Raw genomic sequence first — 24,647 nt, forward strand, 5'->3', positions numbered from 1 at the left:
TGTTTCGGAACACCATGTATACAGCTTCCCAAGCACGCTCGTAACAATCTGTTGTCACTTTGATGAATGAGTTTTGTTCTGGAGTTGAATTAAACGTACGAATCGAAATATGAAAATAACAGAGGAACAATAGACACATTGTTGAAAAAATTCATTGTTGAGCTTTAAAATAGTTATTGTTTTAATTTACTAAAAAAACTAAGTAATTTAATAGTTTTACCTACGACCGTTTTTTAAAGTAGCCGTTTCAGTACAGCTCTTAGAATTGAAAAGTATCTCATAACAGCATAGTTTTACTCATAACAACACGGGTAACGGACCAATGAGGTTCAAGGATTGAGAGAGGAGAAGTAAAATTGTAATGATTCAAAATTCAACTAATCAGCTGTTTAGGCCAATTTAATTGTTGATTGGTGCAATTAGTGTGTATCGTTGCATCACTGTCAGTGGCAATGAGAGGTTATAAACGAAAACATAACCTCCTTTAGAATGAATAGTGATTTTTAGTAATTAAAACAATGTCGTAGGTAAAGTAGTGTACGCAACTCGTGTAAATAGTGTTAACGACACTCGTAGAAGTTTTTAAGGCACTCGCCAAGGCTCGTACCTTAAATTTTCTACTCGTGTCGTTAACACTATCTTTACGCAATCGTTGCGTAAACTACTATTACACATTTAAATCACTTTTCATCAATGATTAGTTTTTAATCTCTAGGAAAGGAATTTGTTTGTGGATTTCTAAAATAACCTATTCTAAGCATGCATGGGCGTTTAAACAACCTTTTCACTTTTGGACAATTGGATTAATTTTCCTATAAAGTCCACAAACGCCTTTCTTTAGATAAAAAATGTCTATTATGATTAAAATATAGGAGCATTATTCTAAGCATTCCATGATATTTTGATTAACAACGTCGATTTAAAAATGCAGGCTTTCGTGTTACATTTCACTATGTAATTAATATATTTACTTAGTAATTAATAAAACGTTTCCAGCCCTTTCATTATAAACTTCCCGGTTTTTATTTCAAAGGTTGAAACTTTTACGTTCTGACAGCGGACGGCAGGTGATCCCGAAAGTTTACTCATCAGAGGTTATTTTTCTCAGCAAAAATAAACAGATTTGTAATTTTCACAGGATTAATATTTTATTTAAATAACTCCAGTTTGGCTTGAGTATTTAAAGTATTTCAATTTTATAATTGGATTATTTATAACTAGGGTATAAATCGATATTTAATTTGGCTTTTTAAACTATGTGTAGGCCTATAAAAGAAAGATAGTTTTAAATTGGGAATAACTAAACAATAACCAACAATAAATAAAAATGAAAAATCACAAATTCATACGAGAAACCATGAATGAATCAGTATTTTGTTCGGAACTTTAAACTTGACAATATATAATGTAATGTGGTTTAATTTTATGGTTATACAAGTTTTGTTAGGATATCAAAGTCATGCAAAATACTTCAAATGACGATTATACGATTCCTATAATAAACCAAACCATATGAAAACCTAATACTAGTATATACATAACAGTGTATTTTTCATAACTAAAGTCTAAAGTGACTCTTTTCGAAATGAGCTCAGGCTTAACTTTAAGTTTACGAGGGTTGAAAATGCCCTTACGGTCTGAATAATCAAGTATATTTAACGTCATACTTCACAATTCCTTGATAAAAAATACGATTGCATGACATTAAATTTGCTATGAACACTACAGTTACAAAATTGATAGGATTCTTTAACTCAGTGATGCAGTGCAACTCCTCACCTCTTGATTTACCTGCAACTGGATTCTATAGGTAAACAAGGATATGTCCAGTCCAGAGGCCTCCTCTTCAACAAAGGCATGTTAATGTGACCAAACCAATAGATTTTTCTACGGCCAACCGTTCCCTGGAATTGTGCGAAAACTATTTAAACCGCATCTATTCAACAGAAGAGTACAAATTCAGCACATCCATGAAGTGTACAGTATAATCATTGTTGTCTATTGTTAGTCGCTTCTAACCATTGTCTGTTGTAAGCACAATTACTAAATTGTAATGATTGTGTAGAAAGCCAATGTAGTAAACAATGGCGGAATGGTTGAATACTAAAGGTCTATATACGTTAACAGTTTTGATGTTTCGTTGAAAATTTTAGAAAAAGGACTATACCTTGTATTAGACAGATTTAAGTATATTGAACACAATATTAACGTAAAAGCGTTGAATAATATTTAAGATGTTATTTTTGTTTTGTAAATTTTATTTTACACTATTGAACTGAGTGATCAATACAAAATTCGAAGGGGCTATTATAGGAAAATGGTTAGAGCTTGATTACTGAGGGCTGAAAAATCAGTAAAAATGTATTTCAAAACTTCGTTTTACGATATTCAACACAACTTAACTCACTTTATTTCACATACCCAATATTTGTGCTTAACTCAACAAACCAACCGCAAGCGGATAGTCAAAAGTTTAAATTAAACAACGCTTAGCGGTCCAGTGGAATTCCTGGCACGAAGTTTTCGTTGATAAATTGATTAATTAGGTGGTCTTGTGGTCTGTTTACCTGGAAATTCCGATTATTAGTTTATTATATACATATAAAAATACCACTGGCTATTGTGAATAAATTAAATCCATTTTCAGAGTAGATATGTATATATTATTGGTGGTCATTTTTATCAGCCTTTAAAAATTACCACACTCAAAAATATATTTTGCAAAACTCATTCACAGTAAATAGCCACGTCACACAACCTGCAGACTAGCGAATTTTCATTCAACCAAAGGGATTGTCACTAAACTATTTCTACATGTGATATTTTTCTCTACTTAAATAATCATTAGGTAATACAAGTTCTGAGGTTTGCTGCTACAGTGAACGTAATAAAATTGGTTTTTGAAATGTTAAAAGCTTTAAAAATATGCAAAATTTGTTCAAACTGATAATAGTACAATGAAACACTCTTAAGAGGCAACAATTGGAATGTTTTAAGAGGATAAATCAAGTGAGCGTTTAACAAAGGCCCTTATTAGCAGTTGGTTTAAAACTTATCGCATATTATTTGATAAAGAAAACTCTTTAAACGTAGCACATATAAAAACAACAAACCTTATATAGGATTTACAAACAATTGTTCGATGATCGATAAAATCCGATGGGAATAACAACAGAGATTCACGCAATGAACTAAACCGCAATTTAGATCTGTCTGATAACGCTTGCTTTTGCTTTTAGGCAATAACATTGTCACGCATATTAGCCGTTGCATTGGGTTATTCAGACAACAACTTAGTTTAATATTGAACAAATAAAACATAATTATATACTATATTCTCAAAATATTTTAATATGTGCTTATGTTTATATACAATTTTATATGTGTTTCATGACTAGAAAAAACTTTGTTTCCAGTTAATATTTTTGTAAGTCAAAGTTTAAGCTAGAATGTAACCTTCATGATAGTGCTGTAAGGATGGAAGTTTATAAAACATAAAATATGAAGCTGAGAATACCACAAGAGCCGCCGTAAGCCAATCCCGTCAAAGCCCCTTGAATGGCTTATGCTATATAATGTTAGGAAATATCCTTCGGACAACTTTTAATTTCTATAGAATCCACTTAGCGGGTAAAGCCTAAACAATTGTGAGTATAAATATTGTCGTGGAAATTCAAATTATGTGGTGTAGTGTAGACATATTTTTGAAGAATAATTTTACGTCCGATATTACGGTAAGGATAGATATCATGTACATACTCGTTGATAAACAACATGACTTCAAAGAAGGACTAAAAAAAGAATTCTGATAGTCTACTTGTAATAATTCTTAATGACCTAAATTCAACGGCTGTCGCATCACCAATAGAACCCATCAAAATAAACTATTTTAGGCTAAATTATTTTAACTAATTATTTTCAGTTTCAAACAGAGATGAATGAGGTGGCACTCGTAGAGGAGGAGCCGGTGGAGAAGGAAGGAATGAGGATGTTACAGAGGTGGAGGAGGAGAAAGAGCCGGTAGGAGAATAAGGAGGTGGAGGTGGAGAAGGTGGCAGAGGGGAGAAGAATAAGGAGGTAGAGGTGGAGGTGGAGGCAGAGAGGGAGAAGAATAAGGAGGTGGAGTTGGAGGAGGTGGCAGAGGGGGAGAAGAATAAGGAGGTGGAGGTGGAGGAGGTGGATAAAAATAACGAGATGGAGGTGGAGGAAGTGGCAGAGGGGGAGAAGAATAAGGAGGTGGAGGTGGAGAAGGTGGCAGAGGTGGAGGTGGAGAAGGTGGCAGAGGTGGAGAAGAATAAGGAGGTGGAGGTGGAGAAGAATAAGGAGGTGGAGGTGGAGGAGGTGGCAGAGGTGGAGAAGAAGAAGGAGATGGAGGCGGAGGAAGTGACAGAGGGGAAGAAGGAGGTGGAGGTGAAGGAGGTGGCAGAGGTGGAGGAGGGGACCTGGTACAAGAAGGTAGATTTGCTCACTATCATGTTTCTGTTACAGCGAGGGGATGTCGGACGGGGAGGAGGAGGAGGCGGTGGTGGAGGCGGTGGTGTCCAAGGCGAGACAGCCTCCTCCGAGAGAGACCTGGGACAAGAAGGTCGAGTTCCTCCTCGCAGTTGTCGGCTTCGCAGTCGACCTCGGCAACGTCTGGCGCTTCCCCTACATCTGCTACCAGAATGGCGGAGGTCAGTACTACCCTAGGTTTTAGTGTAAACGCCTATTAAAATGACCGAAACATATCAACTTCCTTTTTCCATAAATAAATCTAGTTGAACTAAGCTAGTCTCCTCAAGATGCCTTGTTAACGGTTTTTAACAATCTTTAAGTGGTTTTTATTTAGGCAATTTGATTTTGCCTCAACCTCATCCATACGTCCTTGCTACATCTTATGTAGGCTACTGTATTTGGGCAATCACCTCTTAACTCTGTCCTAAGTGGGGTTTGAATTTTTACAGCATTTTTTTTTGTCCCACTGTCGCATTGCATTGACATTGTTGCTGTTGTTTGCTGATCGATTCACCCAAAACCAACCATTGAAACCTATTCAATTTCTATCAAAGGTAACGTGGTACTGTGTTTGTTTCTTGAGTGACATGAAATGTTAAAATTCATTGTACTTTTACCTTGTCCCGATGTTTTATTTTATGGGTTAAATGTATGTACCTTAAAAGAAAGGGGTTTGCATTATTTGAAATATTATAAACAATAATTGAGTACTAACCCGGCTCTTTTACCAAGCGACAGCCAAGATTCTGTCCACGTTAAAAATAAAATTGTATTTTATGTATGTTAGTGAACAGAAACAATATTTCCGATCACAGTTTAATATTGTTCAGAAGACTTTAGACCTCAAACTCAATGATGTAAAATGATTGATGTGATATCTTTCAAACATGAGATCAAAGTTGGCTAAATCAAAAGACGTTACTTTGAAGATTGCCGTTACCCTTCTTTTACCACCTCGGTAATACGATTTAGAGAGTTGAAGAAACAATTTCTCAAAGAATTCTGTTGTTTTTCTATGTGTGATGAATTATGACAGTATAATATTCAGTTGTTTATTTTTGATCTTCAACTCACTTTAAACAGCTTTAACTCGTGTATTAGTAAGATTATATACGACGTACTCCTTAATTTAGCACAAGATCTTAAAAATTAAAAACTAAAACCAATAAACTTTTGTCTAGCATGTAGCAAATGTTGACGTTTCAGAATAAATCGTACGGTAAAAATCTGTTAAGAATAGTTATTTCAATAATTACAAATGCTTACTACACGTATTTTCATAATCACTGACCATTTCAAAACGTCTTTCCACTATTGGATAAAAGTTCCTCTATAGATTGGAATATTAAACCTGTGCAAAGTAAGAATAAACAATATTGTTAAGGATTATTTCAGAAAACGTACTAGGCGTATGTATAATTTTGAATTACTCCCCAACTACTTCATAATATGTCGGTTACAATTTACGAATAATTATAACGTGCCACATTAAAATCCAAACATAACAAAAAAATATAGCTGATTTTTAAAATGAATAATGATTAAGTTACTTAAGCCCAAAACAACTAACTGTATATAACTTTTAGTCAAGGGCAAACAACTTGTACACCATTTGAAATATTTTCCCAATATTCTACATTCGTTTCATTCCTAAAAATATCCTGAGACCAGCTACATAGCATCAAGAATGTCATAAAGCTTTTGTATATTTGAGTTTGACGCCGTCATCGTTTAATCATTTCCCACAATGTGGTAAAGTGGGAAGTGGTGGATCACAACCCGGACTTTGATCTCCTCCAAGGGGGGGGGGCATCAATGGGGTGAGAATGGGAAACACTGTCAAGCTGATACAAGTTTTTGTACAATCATTATCATTATCAATTAGGACGGGGACGACCCGATTGAAGGAGTGAATAATGATGTGGGATGTATCTTAGCTTGTGACGAAAATAACCAATCCTAAAGTACACCTCGGCTACTAGGTTGCACCAGTGTCACTTGAGTTTAAATTATTATTTTTTTACTAAATTGGAGCAATAGTGGATTTGATCGTGAATTTAATAGGCGATACTTTAATACTTAAATAATTTTTTATGAAATGGTGACCATACATAGTAGGTATTTTAAGCCAAGTATGAATGGAGATGAGTGTAGGATGAGTGGCGCGATCTTGTAGTCTTGTTAGTGACTTAGGCCGACATTCCTTAGACACAGCTGTTAATTAATAGCCCATACAGCTAATGGCAACTAAGGGACCTGCAGTTTATAGTGGAATCCGAACAAAATTTTTTCCCTTGGTATTATACGAATTGGTCTAATTATCAGGATAGCACTGCGGGTAGTCCTATATGTTCCTAGATAGTTACCTAAGTTTTGAAGAACAATTAATTTAAATCAAATCAAACGTTACAATAAAAATATATATTTTTCTAGAAAATAAGTGATTTTTAGCCAGAGTTTAGTTACTTGAATATAAAGTTTAAAGTAAATTATCACTCATGAGAAAGCAAAAGAATTTAACGAATTCTTCAACGAGTCTTCACCTCTCTAAATCGTTTCACTGACGTGGTAAAAGAAAGGTGACTGTAATCTTCAATCTAACCTTTTTTATTTTTAATTTTTATCTCGTGTTTGAATGATATGAAATCGACAATTTTACATCAACGAGTGTGTGATGTAAAGAATATACTTTTTAAACTATCTTTGAGTACAAAAATTATTTTAAAAGTCTAGTTCATGATATTTCTTAGCATTGTAAAAACCATACCTGGTTACAGTTCAGAGGAAGATTTTGTACCTGATGTTGTAAAATACAGCAGAGTAAAAAAAGTAAAAACATTTTATAATCGAAAATGTAATACAATGAAAACCATTATGAACTAAATGAAGGCTCATTAAAAGTATGAGTGTTATTAAATAATTAGTTTACTTGCTCCCATATGAACTAAATATTATTGGACTACTAAAAATACAATGAACCAAATTCGGGGAGTAGTTGTATTTTTAAATTAATCGTACAACTTAATCAATTTTCACTACCGATTAACTAACTTACTGATATCATCATTAATTTGAATTATTTTATTCTTATTTAATTATTTTAAATCAATAGTTTGAAACTAACTATGATTGAACTTTAATTATTTGCACGAAATCTTTGCTAATGGATCCAGGGTGATATATCAAATTTCCGTTTTAGAAAGGACATTATCAAATTTCACAGCATTGAAAACGTTATGTGTGATGGATTTAATCACGAAGAATATATTTTAGGATACATTCCAGAGACTGCAGATCAAGATGTTTCTTTTTCATTTGAGAATATGACGGACAAAAATATGTCTTGTGCTTGGATTAAATTTTACAATTTGAATTCTTCTTCACTCAGAGACTAACATTGTTTGCTTTATGTATGAAATTATTTCATCTCTTAAACAACTGAGATACATTTTTACACACATCACACTGCTAATAACTATTGAAAGTCTAAAATTTTGAGTGTTCAATACATTTACTAAATGGCTTAAACAGTCTCAGTACAAAATAAAAATAAAAATAAAACAAAATTAACGATGTTCGTTGCACAACAAAATGAAAGGAAAATTCAAGTAAACAGCTGATGAGCGCATGATTCAATCAGCTGGTTGATTACGTAAGAACCAATCACGTGACCAATTAATCACCTGACTTTTAACGAGTTTTATCCGCGTCAAAGGCTGCTAAAACAACATTCACGATTATGTTCCTCTGTTTTAATTATGGGAGCACAGCTGATTAGGATATTTATTCCACTTTTTAGAATTAACGTTATTATGCTAAACAAGTTTAAAAATTAGTTTGCAAAATTAGATTTTGTTTTGATGTTATTAATCACGGCACAGGTAAATTCCAAAGACTTGATCCATCTACATGCAAACAGGCTACAGTTAGGTTAGTTGAGAAAACCTTTACTCAAATTATCGTAGATTTACAGATTTTCAAACCGCTGAAAAACTAAGGAATCAGTTAACTAGTGTCGATTTCTTGTCAATGGAGGAGAGTAATAGATTTGTGATACAACTACTAATCCTTATGAAACATGTTTAGAGGACCTTTAAAATATCTTCTAAGCTATTCAATCTTATTTTAACTGCCATTTTTACGACTGGTTACTTGTCTAGGGCATCGTATGTATCAGTTCCGAGTATTATCGTTACATCATAGGTATTATACATCAAGGCCAAATTCGACTGAATATATGAACTATCATGACTTCTGGCTAAAAACCAAATACGTGCAGAAGAATGAGTTTCAATCAATTATCAAAATGTCATTATATCATAATATAAATAAGTTGGTCAATAGTCGCATATAAATTTTTAATTTTTCGTAAGGCTCTTATCGAAAGATGTTTCGCTTTTACTTTTCAAAGACTAGTCCATTTTATTTATATAATAATTTTCCATTTTCTTTGACAATTTTCTATAATGTTCCCTCATGTTCCAGGAGCGTTCCTCATCCCCTACTGCATGATGTTGGTGTTCGGAGGACTTCCCCTGTTCTACATGGAGCTCGCCCTCGGCCAGTTTCATCGCTGCGGCTGTCTCACCATCTGGAAGCGGATCTGCCCCGCTCTCAAAGGTCCGTAAGTATATTTTTGTCCTTAAACGTTTTGTAAACACGTTTGAGTATGTTTTACCCTAGTGTACTTGGATTACGTATATTGAAGAAAAAATAGTTTAATAGTATTTTTTTGTGTTTGGATCGGTTTTTTAACTTTCTATACATAGTATGTGGAGAAAGTATTGTTTTCGTAAAAATTTTCGAGTTTGAGTTTTCAACGAATATATCTGTTTTTTGTCCCCCTGAACCGAAAACAGTAGTTTTCGAAGTGATGTCTGTGTGCGTGTGTGTGGATGTGTACAGAGCAACAGCCTGTTGTCCGATTTTGATGAAATTTGGTATGTAGGTATCCATGGTATCTCCAGGCATTGTTTTTAATTTATTCAAAATTTGGATTTTTAACGGTAAATTAATCATAACAACCCATAAAATAACGGAAATATCGGATAGGTGGGGATTTGTGCCAATGTATTAATGTTTTGTTGTCATACCATCATAATTTACTAGTTTTTGTAATTGTTTATACTATTTGACTTTTAGGCATAACTTTTTTAAGTCAAGAGTGATGATGGCTGCAATATACTGAGGGGGGTTGGTGTTTTAAACATCCCCTGCCTGCAGCGCTGCAATGTGTGGTGGCGGGTAGCGGAACCACAGTATGATCGTTCAAAGTGAGGGATCCCCCAAGGGCTGCAGTCGAAATGAATAAACGTTCATGTTTGTGGATATCTTTTACATCGGAATTGTGGACGAAATATGTGTACAACTCTAGGGTGCAATTGTGATGACGAACGCTTTTGAGCTATCTGGTAAAAAATATAGTATTGCTTGGTCGGGAAGTAAAAACAAAATGTGTACCAATGTACCCATCGTTGAAGTTGGGAAATCAGATGGTATTTAGCGAATTGGATATCGGTAAAAGGTTTAAGCTGAATAGATCATGATCTTATAGCATATTGCTTACAAGAGGAAAGTAACGAAAAGTTTTGTTATATTGCGTTTAGAAGGACGCAAATAAAAAATATTATTGACGACACCATAGGGGTTTTCTTTTAAGGACCAAAACATTGTCGATAAACGTGTTATGAAGTATGATATTTCCACTACCAAAAGTCCTTATGTATAACCAAAATGTAGCCTTTTACAACTTTTCCTCTTTTGCAGCAAAAAGCCGGTTTCACAACGACCAAAGCACACCAAACAACTGAAATGCCTTAAAGCTTGTTTTTCGTCATATATAGTAAAACCTTCTGTATCCAATAGTCAATGTAAAAACTAGATGAAAACAACTTTGATTACCATACCAACCATACTGGTAACATAAACAATTTTTGTTTGTGACTTTGTTCATTTAAAAAGTGGAACAGTATGACGTGAAGATAGTTAAACAAATATGCAAACAGTATCTTCTTACTCTCACCTGATTTGCAACCTTATGTTTTCCTCGGTCGACCATGTCGCTTTAATAAATCCTATTGATAAAATATAATATTTTACCTAAAAATAAAATATATATATAAATATCCTTCTATGACGACAGTAATCAAATGAGTAAACACATCCAAATCCACATCAGGCAAACTAATACGATTCTAGCGTTGAATTTTTAATACACTTATATTTATGCAAACGGTGATTAATTATTTGCATGGTATTTTTTTTCTCTCAACAATATTTCCAGGTATACACTAGTTTTGTAGCCAGGATGGGACAGGGTAGTGCGACACAGTCCAGATTTACAACCCCCAACATATGTTCAACCAGCTGACTCCACAGGTCGGAGCTCTAAAACTGACAAAATATCACATCTTTGTGAGATACAAATTTGGTATGATGGAAAATAATGTGCAATAGAACAACAGTGCACAATTGAAAAAGTAATTTTACCATGCAAATAAGACCATGATGTAGAACATTTCATTTCTTCGTCTGAAAATACTGTGTTGACATTTATAATTTTTTTATTGATTCGATATAGTAAAGACTTATTCAGACTTCATCACTTTATGTAAAGTCACAGATAAAAAACTGTCACACTTAATGCGTTTTAATAGTTTGATTTTAAAATAATGCTGTATTTGATTTTTGTTCAGTCAAGAATTACCAAACTTTACCATAAAACCCAGACAATGCACTTTCCAGGCCAGGCCTTTGGTAGAAAAATTAACATATCGGATATGTTTTTGTATCCAAACATACAAATTACTCATACAAATTGGAAATTTTCCAACCAACTACTTAATGAAATTTGATTCGTATTACTGGTTCAATACGTAAATGTAAAAACCACGTTATGACCAAACTACATTTTTAGTTACTATTTCATGCTACATTTTCTAGAAATAACCAATTGGTCTTCAAAAATGTTGAGTGCTTTTTCTACTAACATTAGAACAATAATAAAAAAATAATTCATTGGTACCATATTAATTTAACATTAGATGTTTCTGTAAACTGAATTTAAAGGTGGTAAAAATATACCAACAAACTATCTTTTGATAACCAAATCTTAAAGAAAAAAAAATGTTTAGGAGAAAATAAAAGAAATACATACTTACTGTTTAATTTTGAAGTAGATATAGTTTTAATTAAATATTATATGAAATAGGAATATGCCATTTTTAGAATTGAACATTTTTAAATGTCATCTTAAATTTAAACTAGTGAAAATTTTAATTTTTGCTTTGCATTTTCGTTATAAAAATGCTCACTACACATTAAGCATTAGGTAACGCAAATACTGCGGTAGCTGACAGTTTTAATCGCTTATAAATTAGAAATACTTTGACATCGTCCTCTACGACAAAGGAGAGGGTTGCCACTGTCGGGGACAAAGCTGTAAAGATTGTATCTATCAAGTCACCGAGCCCTTTGCCATCATCTGCACACTTATTGCGGCGGACTTTGACCTCCTATCGGATTGTAGTGATTAAATCATGTCACTTTCTCTGTAGAGTGAAATAAAATCCACTCGAATTGTAAGTTTCGATCCATCGATATAGTAGTGGTGGCACTGTTCATGGCATACACAGACCAGGTGGTCGTGTACGCGAGAAGTTGGCAACACTTGCTGTAAATATCAGCTGTTCATTGTTGCTGGACATTTTGGAAACAGTTGACATAAACGTATTTGTAAATTTAGTAAAAATTAAAGAAACAAAAGTTTCATAATTTCTCCTAACGCCCAATAAGTTAACTATTGTGTATTGTAAGCCTCCTGATAAATTAGCATTTAAGTGGATCGGTTGTGTCTAATAATTATCATAGTTCCTTTTCAGTTTTGGACATATATGTTACTATTTAACTTTTATTTTTGTCCTACAATGTTTTATGTTAATCGTAGGGACAACTTTAAGTGGGAGGGTTGTAGTGTGCAAATTAGATATACTTCAGTTAAAACGTATTCTTCAATTTGTTGAATATATTTTGTAGGTCTATAATATAAAAAACGCAGGAATCAAATTTTGGATATGAATTACGCACTTGTGTATAGCAGACAACATGGATTTTACAGTACTAATGCATAGTTACAAAAAACCGTCACAATCTGAAGCGAAACAGTTTGCAAACGTGTTGGTCCTAGGAAATCAATGTTACAATTTTAATTAAATTAGGAAAATTTTGGACACATTTGTTGTTTTTAAACTTCAAACGAAAGCCATCAGAACAGTTTTTAAGAAGCGTCGTAAATTTGTCTAAAACACTGTTTGTGAACAATAAAATTCTTACTTTTCCGTCCATGTATATCTTAAACTGTCTTGTTTTTGTTAAGAAAAATATTGACCTTTTTCAAAATCTGTCCTATCTCGTCCTATCTCCTATGGTTTGGGAAGCCGGTCTGTTTTAGACATTCCAAAACACAAAACAGTTTTTTTTAATAATTTATTTTACAAGGACATTTAACTGTTCAATGCACTGCCCACTCCCCTGAAGATGGAAAATAGTGTTGACAAATTAGGCAAAGGGGTAAAAATTCTTCTTTCAATCAATCAAAATATCTTTATTTCATAATATGCAAACATATATTTACATGAAATAGAGTCATGGGAACTAAAACTAAGTGAGATGGTTATTCAAAAATTACATAAGGTTAATTTGTATTCTAAATAAAAATAAAAATTCTAAAATTAAAATTCTTTTGTCACGCTGTTGTTAGAGTGTGAAGACTTTTAAGAGAACATTGATCTTTAGTTTTTAGATTGAATCTATAAAAAATATTGTTTTGATTCGTTTAAGATATTTTGGATATTTATAGGTATTGTGGATGCTATACCACACTTATAGGTGTGGATGAACGTCCGCACGAGTGAATACTACGACTATCCGCAGTACTATCCTGATAATTAGACCAATTCGTATATACTAAGGCAAAAATGTGGATCGGATTCCAATAAAAACTGTAGGTCCCTTAGTTGGCATTAGCTGTATGGGCTATTAATTAACAGCTTTGACTAAGGAATGTCAGTCTTAGTCACTAACAAGACTACAAGATCGCGCCACTCATCCTACACTCATCTTCATTCATACTTGGCTTAAAATACCTACTTTGTATGTTCGCAATTTCATAAGTATTAAAGTAACGTAAAAGATAAATTTTGTTGACACTATTATGCAGTTTGTAACAACTGTCCAAAATAAAGATATTTGAATTTGAGTTTGAGCAACAATGGATTGCCATAACAGTGTAAACTCATACACGATTTGTTTACAACCCCAAAGTTCAACACTTAACAACAAGAAGGTTAAATCCCGGCCTAAGAAAGTATATTGGTATATATCATGTAGCCGGGACTGATGAGTCGCTGTATCAATGTCAGCACTCCACCCTGAGTGATTCTTCTCCCCAGGGCCCTTATCACAACTTACGACGAGTGATAAGAGCATTGAGCTGACGTCATCAACCGTCTTGTTAGGTTAGGTGTGTCAGTGAGCTGAACATAGTACTTATTTTGGAAATCTTTGTTGCTTGCATAAAGTGAGAAACATGTTTTGAATCACAGAATTTAAATAATTAGATTGATTTTCTTGGCTGGTAAAAAATTTGTGTTGATTCATAAATATATTTTCAATTAAAATTAGAATCTAGTTATATAAAAAAGTATAATTGCTCATTATTGGATTAAATTATGTTAACATTCGTATTCAAGCGTAATTTGGGAGACAGTTTTATAATTTCGAAAAAAAAAGGATGTGATCCAAAAGATATAGTCACACTTTAAAACATTAAATTGCACTGTGTTAAATTACTATTCTATACCCCCAACACATTCCAAAAATCAAATGAAATGGCCGATACTAATGAAATGAGGGCTGTTAAATATTTCCAAAAATGTACGTACCCACATCAAGAGATGTAGTAACTTTAGACATTTTAGACTAGATATTAACCTCATTTTATGAAAGTAAGGCTAATACATTTTAAAATGTGTGGTTGGAACTTATAAACAGACTGGAGAACCGCCAATATCCATAAGTTAAGCCCTCCTGCATGTGAACTAAGGCAATAATTTCTTTCCAATCGGTAAATTTGCTACAATCGCACACACATTGGACAACATTTAACTGATTTATTTATCCGTTCAGTTAGTACTAGACGTAAACGTACCAATTAAAAGTTGTGATATCTGACTAGTAAATAAAAAAAAACATTCTATATGGTAAAACTTGCTCATAATTACGTTTAAAATGTTAAGGAAATATGGATATATGGTGTGTAGTAAGTCCTTAACAAAATTAATCGTTTTGCACCCTCTCTCAGTTCTATAACTAATCGACATTTAGAAAAGACGTTACGATTTTACCTAGAGATTTGTTTTCAACCTAAAGTTTGCCACACTTTAAAGTATCGAACAAAAAAGAAATCACTGAAATCAGGAGAACCCTATCAAAGTTTGTAGTCAATCAATGAATGCATTGTGATTGTGCTAATTGAACACGATTATGTCTGCGGTAAGTCCCGATTAATGATGTTATGTTTCCGGATGTTGACATGATCAACTCACCTGATAAGTAGATCATTAAGCTTTGACAAACCATTGGTATCGCTGATAACACGTCAAAAAAAAACTTAGCACTAGTTGAAAACTAGCACGGAACAGCTATAAACAGGTTTTTTACATTTCCAAGCTGTCAACAAGTTCATGTAACATTTCCCACAGTTTCAAAAGTTTTCTGTTCTCTTCGCAATCTTTTTACGAAATCACTTCGTAATGCTTGGTTGTTAAAAGAACTACAGAGAGCAGGGATTAATAACAAAAATCATATTAAATACTGTATGATATGGTTGTCACTCACACAAACAAACAAAAACGAGGTATAAACAATTATTAGTGTAAAATTATAAATAGGTTTATCTAAAATAAATTCAGAGAAATGTTCGCAACAAATTATTTGGTTTAAGTTTTTACAGTGATTCAACAGACGATCTCAGAAAAATGTGTTTTGAGGCGTATCATGTCATTGTGGACACTGTGGTTTATCATGTTGAATGGTTACCTTCCTTCGTCGAGTGGTCTTTTTTAGTAGTACACTACCGTACTTTCGGACTTGTGGAGACCATCATCAGGTTTTCTACTAAAAAAAGGATCACTCGACAGAGTGAGGTACAGTACCACAATTCAAACCATTTAGCTCAAATTTAGTGTTCCAAAGGTTACTACACAATGATAACAATGGTTTATCTTAGTAATATATAAATAGACTAGCTGAGTACCCGTCCTTTGTACGGGGTTGGTATACAATGCTTATTGTAGTTAAATGCTCGTGCTTTGCATTTGCAATGAGAGAGGACACGTTTTGAGAAAATTTGGTTTACTATTATCTATGGTTTACTATACTGTAGTTTAAAGAACATCTACCATAGCCATTATGTTCTACCATTTCACCTAAACAATAGAAAGAAGTAAAGTTCTCACACTCAGGTTTTTGTTGCTGCTTGGTTCAAATTAGCTGTTAGTTGTCATAAATGTATAAAGAACTAATGGTGCTGCACCCTGTCAGTAAACCGTATAACCTTTTACTGCTATTGAATATCATAGAAACAAATTGTGTATTGTAGTTGAAACAGCTGTCAAAATTATTTAATTCCTTTTAAATATGAATACTCATAAGGTTAACATGGGAAACTCTAGAGCCGCTGGGGTGGAGCCCGAAAGGATTTTTGAGGTAAGAATATGTCTATATGTTAATCGGGAATGTGAGCTATCATCATACCAAATTTCAACACAATCCGACCAGTAGTTAATGCGTGATTGAACTTCAAACAAACAAACAAACACACAAACTTTCACATTTATAATATTAGTATGATAAACTAAAACACATACTAACAGTTCCAGTTTATTTAATTAATATACAATATACAGGGTGAATAAAAAGTCAAGATCCCCCCCCTTTAATATATTCCCATTAAATATACAGAGATATCCTTTTGGTGGTAGTGCAATCTTAGTAGGTAGTTTTTTTATGATTTTGAAATTTTTTGAGTGTCCCCCAAAAAGGGGGGATTTGGGGGGTAACTAAAATATTTTAAATGTAAACCCCCTTCAAGTGACACCTCATTTTGAAGTGCTTACAAAAACTTAAAGAATGGTGAAAACTAGAGATCGCTATCTCTTCTCTAACCAAAATGGTAGCCAATATTACCATTACGAACCAATTTTACCATTGATTTTCTACAACATTTGACGGGCTACCATTTTAGATAGAGAAGAGATAGCGATCTCTAGTTTTCACCATTCTTTAAGTTTTTGTAAACACTTCAAAATGAGGTGTCACTTGAAGGTGGTTTATATTCAAAATATTTGAGTTACCCCCCAAATCCCCCCTTTTGGGGGGACACTCAAATATTTCAAAATCATAAAATGAAACTTCCTGCTAAGATTGCACGACCACCAAAAGGATATCTCTGTATATTTACTTGGAAAAATATTAGAGGGGGGGGGGTCTTGACTTTTTATTCACCCTGTATGAGTTGATAAACCCCAAACACATACTAACAATTTATCCCAAAACAAATATTTTCTATCAGTCTGTTTAAAGGTCACAATTTTACTACCAAACTCATGAAAGAGAACCTAATAGAAAATTAAACGACCGAAGTTCGGTCGTTAACGATGCTGACAGAAAACTCGCGATTTGTTCAAGTTGTCGGCGAGACTGTTTGACACTTCGTGTTGTATTAGCGTCGTCAGAGCGTCAGGAACGTCTTGCGATGATTTGACCAATGACGCCTCGCGCTTCTAATCCGCTGTCTGATTGTTTAACCCAATATCTCGCTACAATATCAGCTGATTGTCAGCTGACTTGGTTATAGGTGGAGACGGCTTGCTTGTAAACAGTTTACGTATCTACTGCGTGTTTATTTGATCTTTAAGATGTATATTTTACGTAAATAAATCGTTTGGTGTTAATTGTTGTTTTCGTACTGGTACTGGTTATTTAGGAATATAATTTATTATGTTAACAGTGTTATTCCGTGGCAAAAATATTAAATCAAATTTGAAGTTGATACTGTTAAAAGGTAAAATTATAGCGTTTTTGAGCTCAACTACAAGATATATATTTAATAGTATGCAATAAGATAAATATAAGACACTACACATTGCTCCCAATATGTAATGATATTGTACGTAACATATTTTATTTAGAACATGTTATTTTGTGAAATAAGTTCTACCACACCTATTTCTATGTACTAAATAATTTAGTCTCTTTTCTTTATTTTTTGTGAAATAATTTTTACCACACATATTTCTATGTGCTAAATAGTTTAGTCTCTTCTTAAAACTCACCATGTAATAAAATCTTTTATGTGTATTTTGTAAGTTGTGTTAATTAAACCCCGAAGGTAAAATGTTTACGTCCATACAGTTTTGAATTGTCGTGAATACGTAATAGAATTAACTGATAATAAAATAAATTGTAATCGTAATTGCATTTTTAAATAAATTCTGTATACATATTTTCACAAAAAAATACCATTATTAAATTCATATTTAATACGTCCAATTTCAACTACATATGTTTATCAGAAAATCTATTTGAAGTAATCAAATTAACGACAAATAAATGATAAGATATTGTAAAATAATTACAAGCATTTCGAAAACGATTTATTTAGTGAAAAATTTAGATTAACAATGAAACCTAACATGTAATTGTTTAAATAATATATAACATACATATATGTTTAGCATTGCCTCCTATATTGTCACAAAACAACAGTATAGCGAATGGCTCATTATATATAATGAAGATGAAGTCCTATTGTGTAGACAACCTGACTACAGATTGTGGTAATGGCACCCTGATATACTTAGGTAGGCATCTTAATTACCTTATTATCTCTATACAATCGATTATAATTATAAAGTATCACTTCGAATCTTTTATCGCTACAAAGGAAAAATATCTCCGCCGCAGCAAAACTACCGACTAAGCGAATTTCTATTTGTTTAAATTGATAAGTATAAAAATCTAAAAATAAATATAAAATGCATCCTCAAATTAAAAACGTATACTGATTAAAACTTTTATTTTTAAAATAATTACTGCCACAAACAACATAGGCTTTTAGTGAGCAACACAGTAACTCTAGACTAACAATAGAAAATCCCAAAAGAATAAAGATTCAAAGCGCCGCCTGTCGCAGAACGGCTTCAAGTAATTTATTACTTGAGTTTCATGTTCTTTAATGTAAGTAAACATAGAAACATGAAAAAATATTGGATGATAAACAAACAAATTTAATAAAATTAATTGAATACGCAAATTAGATGCAGTATATAATAATAACTTATTTATTCGTTATACGTTGAAATGGATTTAAGAACAACTGTGTATATGATGACTATATAGTTTAATATTTCAATCTGGGTTTCCAACAAAAAACAAGGCAAAACGTTCCAAATAAAGAAGGAAATGAAATGTTAATTTTCATTAAATTTACATGTTATAAATTTTCTGGTACCCAATGATGTTTGGCGACACATTATAAATATCATAAAATCATCTCAAACATCGATTTGTAGCTTTTGACGCTGACGAAACTCGTTAAAAGTCGGATGATTAATTAATCACGACATCCGCCCTTCATAATCAAGTTCCTGGTGGGACCATCACGTAAATAAAAGGTATCAGCAATCTTTCTCCCATACTTTCTCACATAAGCTCGTAAACATAAGCATAAACAACCTTTATGGGTAAGCGGCGAGAGTAACTATGATAAATTTGTAGGACAAATCACTAAAGTTGCAACAACTTTTGTAACGTAATTGTTACAGTAATGGGGGTTGAATTACTTTATGTAGAATTATAAGGACCATAACACATTAATTTTAATCAAAACCGGTTTTTGGCCAAAATCCCATTTTTTAAAATTTTTTATATGGGAACATAACATAAGTTACTAACATAAGTAACTTTTGAACCGTAATTTTTACAGAAATCGGATTTGTACTTTTTATCAAAATCGTTCGGGCCATTCTAAAATCAGATTTCTCCGTTATTTTATGGGTTTTTATGGGAAAATCAACACTAAAAACAAAAATAAAAAAAAATTGAAAAAAACACTTGAAGATAGATACCATGGATTAGTACCTACATACCAAATTTAATCAAAGATCGGACTACAGGTGTGGTCTGTAGCTCTGTACACATCTGCACATACAGACATAACTTTGAAACCCACTTTTTGGGTTCAGGGGGACCCAAAACAGATATATCCACTCAAAACTCAAACTCGAAAGTTTTGACGAAAACAATACTTTCTCCATATATAGGGTGTTTTATATAGGGGGAGAAAGTAAAGTAGGGGTTTTTAAACGATGATTCATTACTAATAAAATTGGTTTGATGAATGGATAGCTATACATCTTAAAATATAAAGAATTATCATCAACAATCAATAACGATAGCGAATACATTTCGGGCAGTTGAAACCAATAGCTTTATAGGTGCCAAAGTGTAATGGATACAACATCCATCTGTCAACACTATAGAGCCATGGGGTGCAATTCAGTTCAGTTGAAGCCATCAAGGTGTTGGGTAAACTAGCCTATATTGTAGCTTGTGTTTGCCAACGCTATATATAGGTGTTGAACCAAAGCTTTGGTTGTGATTGGTTTTGATTTGTGTTCACAATTTATGGGGTTTGCATTTTGAATACAAATTTCTAAACGTTATTCCTATTTAAAATTAGGTTTTCCGTAGTTCCAAAAATGTTAATCCTGAGTTCAAGCGTACAAGTTTTTAATTACTATATTTTGACACCGTAGTTTAATATGAGAGAGCAACCCTATTGCTTGGTTTCCCAACCATATTTGTTTTGATTACCTATTTAATACTCTAATACTTCTCACTGAAATGGCGACCATACAAAGTAGATATTTTAAGCCAAGTATGAATGGAGATGAGTGTAGGATGAGTGGATGAGTGGCGCGATCTGTTAGTGACTAAGGCCAACATATTTCTTACACACAGCTGTTAATAGTCCAAACAGCTAATGGCAGCTAAGGGACCTACAGTTTATAGTGGAATCCGAACCACATTTTTGCCTTGGTATATACGAATTGGTCTAATTATCAGGATAGTACTGCGGATAGACGTAGTACTCACTAGTGCGGACGTTAGTCCACACCAGGGAGTATCGCATCAACAGTGCATGCCTATAAATATAGATAAATAAATAGTAGAATATAGAATAGAATATAGAATATCCTTTATTTCCAAAAGTATATTCTATTATATATTCTACTATTCATACTTCTACTATTTATACTTATTTACTCTGCATTGCCTCCAGGATTGAGCTGTGATAGAATAAATAGGTTTACGTACCTTACGTCGTTTGGCATTGACAAAGGTACGTAAGACTATTTTGTACTACCAATCTGTTATTGTTACAGGTGTAGGGTATGCCATATGTCTCCTAGACGTGTACATGGGCATGTACTACAACACCATCATAGGCTGGGCAGTCTACTACCTCTTCGCCTCTTTCCGTTCCGAGTTACCTTGGACTAGCTGCGACAATCCCTGGAACACTCTCAACTGCACCCCCGTCTTTGACCTTACTCCAAACGACACCTCCTCAACCAGTCCTGCCAAGGAGTTTTTCGAGTAAGTCCTTAATATTGAACGAACAAATAATTTACTTTAAAACTATCAAGTAATTGATAGTGTCAATTTGGATGGCTTGGTAAGGGATGATATTAAATTATTTCATCAGCAATTCATTGTTAAAATTATTTACGAAATAACAAAAGTGACATGGTCGTTGGACATGCCCATCCGTTCGCTACTCTAGTTTACACATTCTATAAGTATTTCATTTAAAGTAATATAAGTGTTTAATAAACTTAAACACCATTTTATGAATCTAGTATCCTTGTTAAGTAGGGCATATGCTAGTTATTAGACCAGGAGTGCAAAAACAATTTTTATATTTTTCTTAGAATGTGGTAATTTATATTTTTTTGGGAACCATGTACACATTTTTCCACACATAATTATGCTCTATTAAAATATTTCCCTTCTAAAATGTCATTTTAGAACGCATGTATATTTTGAGGTTAAATTGCATGTGTTGCTAAAGTAACTTATGGAACCAATCACTTGAACAAATATATTCCTATTTCTATTCTAAGTGTAAAAATACTTAACCAAGCGAATCGTACACGAAAAAGAACAAAAGATTTAATTATTTTCACCCTTATAATGGTTCAAATCCAGTGTAAAATATCGCCAGAGCTACAGTTGTAGGATTACTCGGAAAAATAATCTCGGTTAAGTACAAATGCGTTTTACAACGTAAGCTTGTTGTTTTTGTGAAATTATGATTTCTCCCTTTAAGAACTCTTCTATCACCATGTGTTTACCAACATATTTTTTTATTACAGATCGATAACTGTGATATTCTACCTTAAAATTATAGGGACTTCATCGAGTTACTGTTTTTCCCAAGTATCACAAATTAAACGTAACAGACTTGGAAAAATCAGTTTAGCAATGTTATGTGAGACATTTCCTTTCAACTCCATTGCAAATAACTGTTCTGCAGGCTGCTTCCTTGATGTAATATAAATATTCAAGAGTGCTGAATGTTGTGGTCACCCTACAGGGCAGGTTGTTGTCTGCTTACAAATTCTCTAATTTGTTCCTTTTTTTCTTCCAGATGACCTTAATTTGTCACCAGCATCTTAGGTTTTTTTTAGCAAATAACTGATATACTTCAGGATTTTCTGTGTACATAATTGGGTTGGATCAAATCATAAAGTATTTTTACAAAATGTGAGCAGTAATCTGAATTTCCAAATGTTAAGTAAAGCTTTAATTCTTAGATAGAATATAGAAACAAATTGCTGAACTTGAGCAAATATTAGTTAAAATAGCCATGCATTGTATTTTTAGAGTGGCCTATAGTTAGGTTTTAGAGTGGTGAAAGGTTAGGTTAGGTTAGCTTTTGTTTACTTTGGTTACGTTCGCTGTATTGTTTAATTAGGTCATAATAGACTACTTAAGATTTCCTAGGTTGTGAAGTCAATTTACAGTGTATTTGCAGGAAATGAGGTAGGCCGAATGTGTCCATAATTTAATTATTTAAGCATACTACATAATTTACGCCATAGTGTTTTTTAGAATAATATTATTGCAGAAGAATGATTTGAATAGGACCTCTATATATAGGGTTGGGCAAAGGTATAGACATTAGACACCCCCTATTAACTGTTATGTCATATAGAGGTGTAACTGGTGTAACACATTAAAAAGTTAATATAGGGTGTTTTTAATTTTACCCAACCCTGTATAATTAGATTATGATAATCAGATAGCACTGCCAGGCACTGCTCCGAAAGGCAGTAGTCCGAAAATGATTTTCGGTCCAGTGCCTTTCGGAGCATTGCCTTTCTGACCACTGCCTAGATCTCGTTAGTTTCACTACATTATTCATAGCTTATCTAAAGTTTTACGATTTGTATTAAAATTTGTGTTTTTATTTTTGTTCATAGACGCAGTGTACTAGAACAACAAAGATCGGATGGTCTCAACAGGATAGGTCCTATCAAGTGGTCCTTAGCTCTGTGTGTAATGGCTGTATTTATACTTGTATACTTCTCGCTGTGGAAGGGGGTCCGGAGCACAGGAAAGGTAAGAAACTCATACAGCTGTAGGTTGGAAAACAGTTTTTAAGAGTCTAAACAGCAATTTTGAATGTACCTGCAAAACTTTTCACACGCCGCATAGTTGGGGGAGACCTCCAAAAACAGTAAACGTTTTTCTAGTTAAATTGACCCAACTTTTTTGCTTAGATAATTTGACGTGTGTGTTTCTGGACCATCGGTTTACATAATAAAAAAAAAGTCATTTAAATAACTTCTCGATAGTAATTGTACGTGTTATAAGGGTGTTTTTTTAAAAACTTGCATCTTTATTTATGTAAAAACCGCAATAGATAGAAATATGCAGTTTGCGGGAATCATCTATTGACGTAGGGGGGCCAATTGTTTTGAATTCAACGTTACATTCACATTCCCCCCCTTTCCCCCCCTGCCCCCAACTTATTTTTTTTAAATAGCAAGGTACCCCTTGTGACATATCAAATAAAAGAGCATAAAAAAATAAAATGTTTGATGAAAAAAAAATTGAAAATCGGTTCATAAATTTGTGAGATATTCCCCCCCCTCACCCCCCTGGAACTTAATTTTTTTTTAATAGCAAAGTACCCCTTGTGACATATCAAATGAAAGAGCATGAAAAAAGAAAATTTTTGGTGAAAAAAAAATTAAAATCGGCTCATGAATTTGTGAGATAATCACCCCCCTTTTCCCCTACCCATAACTTGTTTTTTAATAGCAAGGTACCCGCCCTTGTGACATATCAAATGAAAAATAAATTTCACCAAAATTTTTCTTTTTTCATGCTCTTTCATTTGATATGTCACAAGGGGTACTTTGCTATTAAAAAAAAATTAAGTTCCGGGGGGTGAGGGGGGGAATATCTCACAAATTTATGAACCGATTTTCAATTTTTTTTCATCAAACATTTTCTTTTTTCATGTTCTTTTATTTGATATGTCACAAGGGGTACCTTGCTATTTAAAAAAATTAAGTTGGGGGCAGGGGGGGAAAGGGGGGGAATGTGAATGTAACGTTGAATTCAAAACAATTGGTCCCCCTACGTCAATAGATGATTCCCGCAAACTGCATATTTCTATCTATTGCGGTTTTTACATAAATAAAGATGCAAGTTTTTAAAAAAACACCCTGTATTTAATTTACTAAGTATTGCGTCATTCGGGTACTGATGATGTTTGGAGTTTTCAATCGGAATCAATATTGATCACAACTTACCATCTTTATGTATTTACAGTCTTATGAGTCAACTGTAGGAGTGTAAATATATGTTAAAAATGTTATTAGACGTATTTTTTTTATTTAATTTCCGAAAAATCAGTTGTAATATACATGTATATTTGGGAGAAGTTGTGTGCAAAGCTTTGTGTTTGGCAGCGAAAAAACACCATTGTTGAGGTCAACATTATATTGCTCCCA

General features: G+C 33.2%; 1 protein-coding gene across 1 annotated transcript in view; it reads left to right on the forward strand.

Annotated features, from left to right (window-relative positions):
* LOC128992439 (sodium-dependent serotonin transporter-like) overlaps positions 1 to 23,219 on the forward strand; it is a 41,586-nt gene extending 18,367 nt beyond the window's left edge. The window contains exons 2-5 of the mRNA XM_054416018.1: positions 4,489 to 4,673; positions 8,980 to 9,118; positions 21,003 to 21,216; positions 23,106 to 23,219. Of these exons, the coding sequence (XP_054271993.1) occupies positions 4,496 to 4,673; positions 8,980 to 9,118; positions 21,003 to 21,120 (435 nt within the window). The 5' untranslated portion in view covers positions 4,489 to 4,495 and the 3' untranslated portion in view covers positions 21,121 to 21,216; positions 23,106 to 23,219. The remainder of the gene's footprint in view (positions 1 to 4,488; positions 4,674 to 8,979; positions 9,119 to 21,002; positions 21,217 to 23,105) is intronic.
* Positions 23,220 to 24,647: the final 1,428 nt, after the last annotated feature.

This window comes from Macrosteles quadrilineatus, unplaced genomic scaffold (assembly GCF_028750875.1).
Source record: "Macrosteles quadrilineatus isolate MER2022 unplaced genomic scaffold, UCM_ALF_1.0 Scaffold_1__1_contigs__length_201487025, whole genome shotgun sequence".
Classification (NCBI taxonomy): Eukaryota; Metazoa; Arthropoda; class Insecta; order Hemiptera; family Cicadellidae; genus Macrosteles; species Macrosteles quadrilineatus.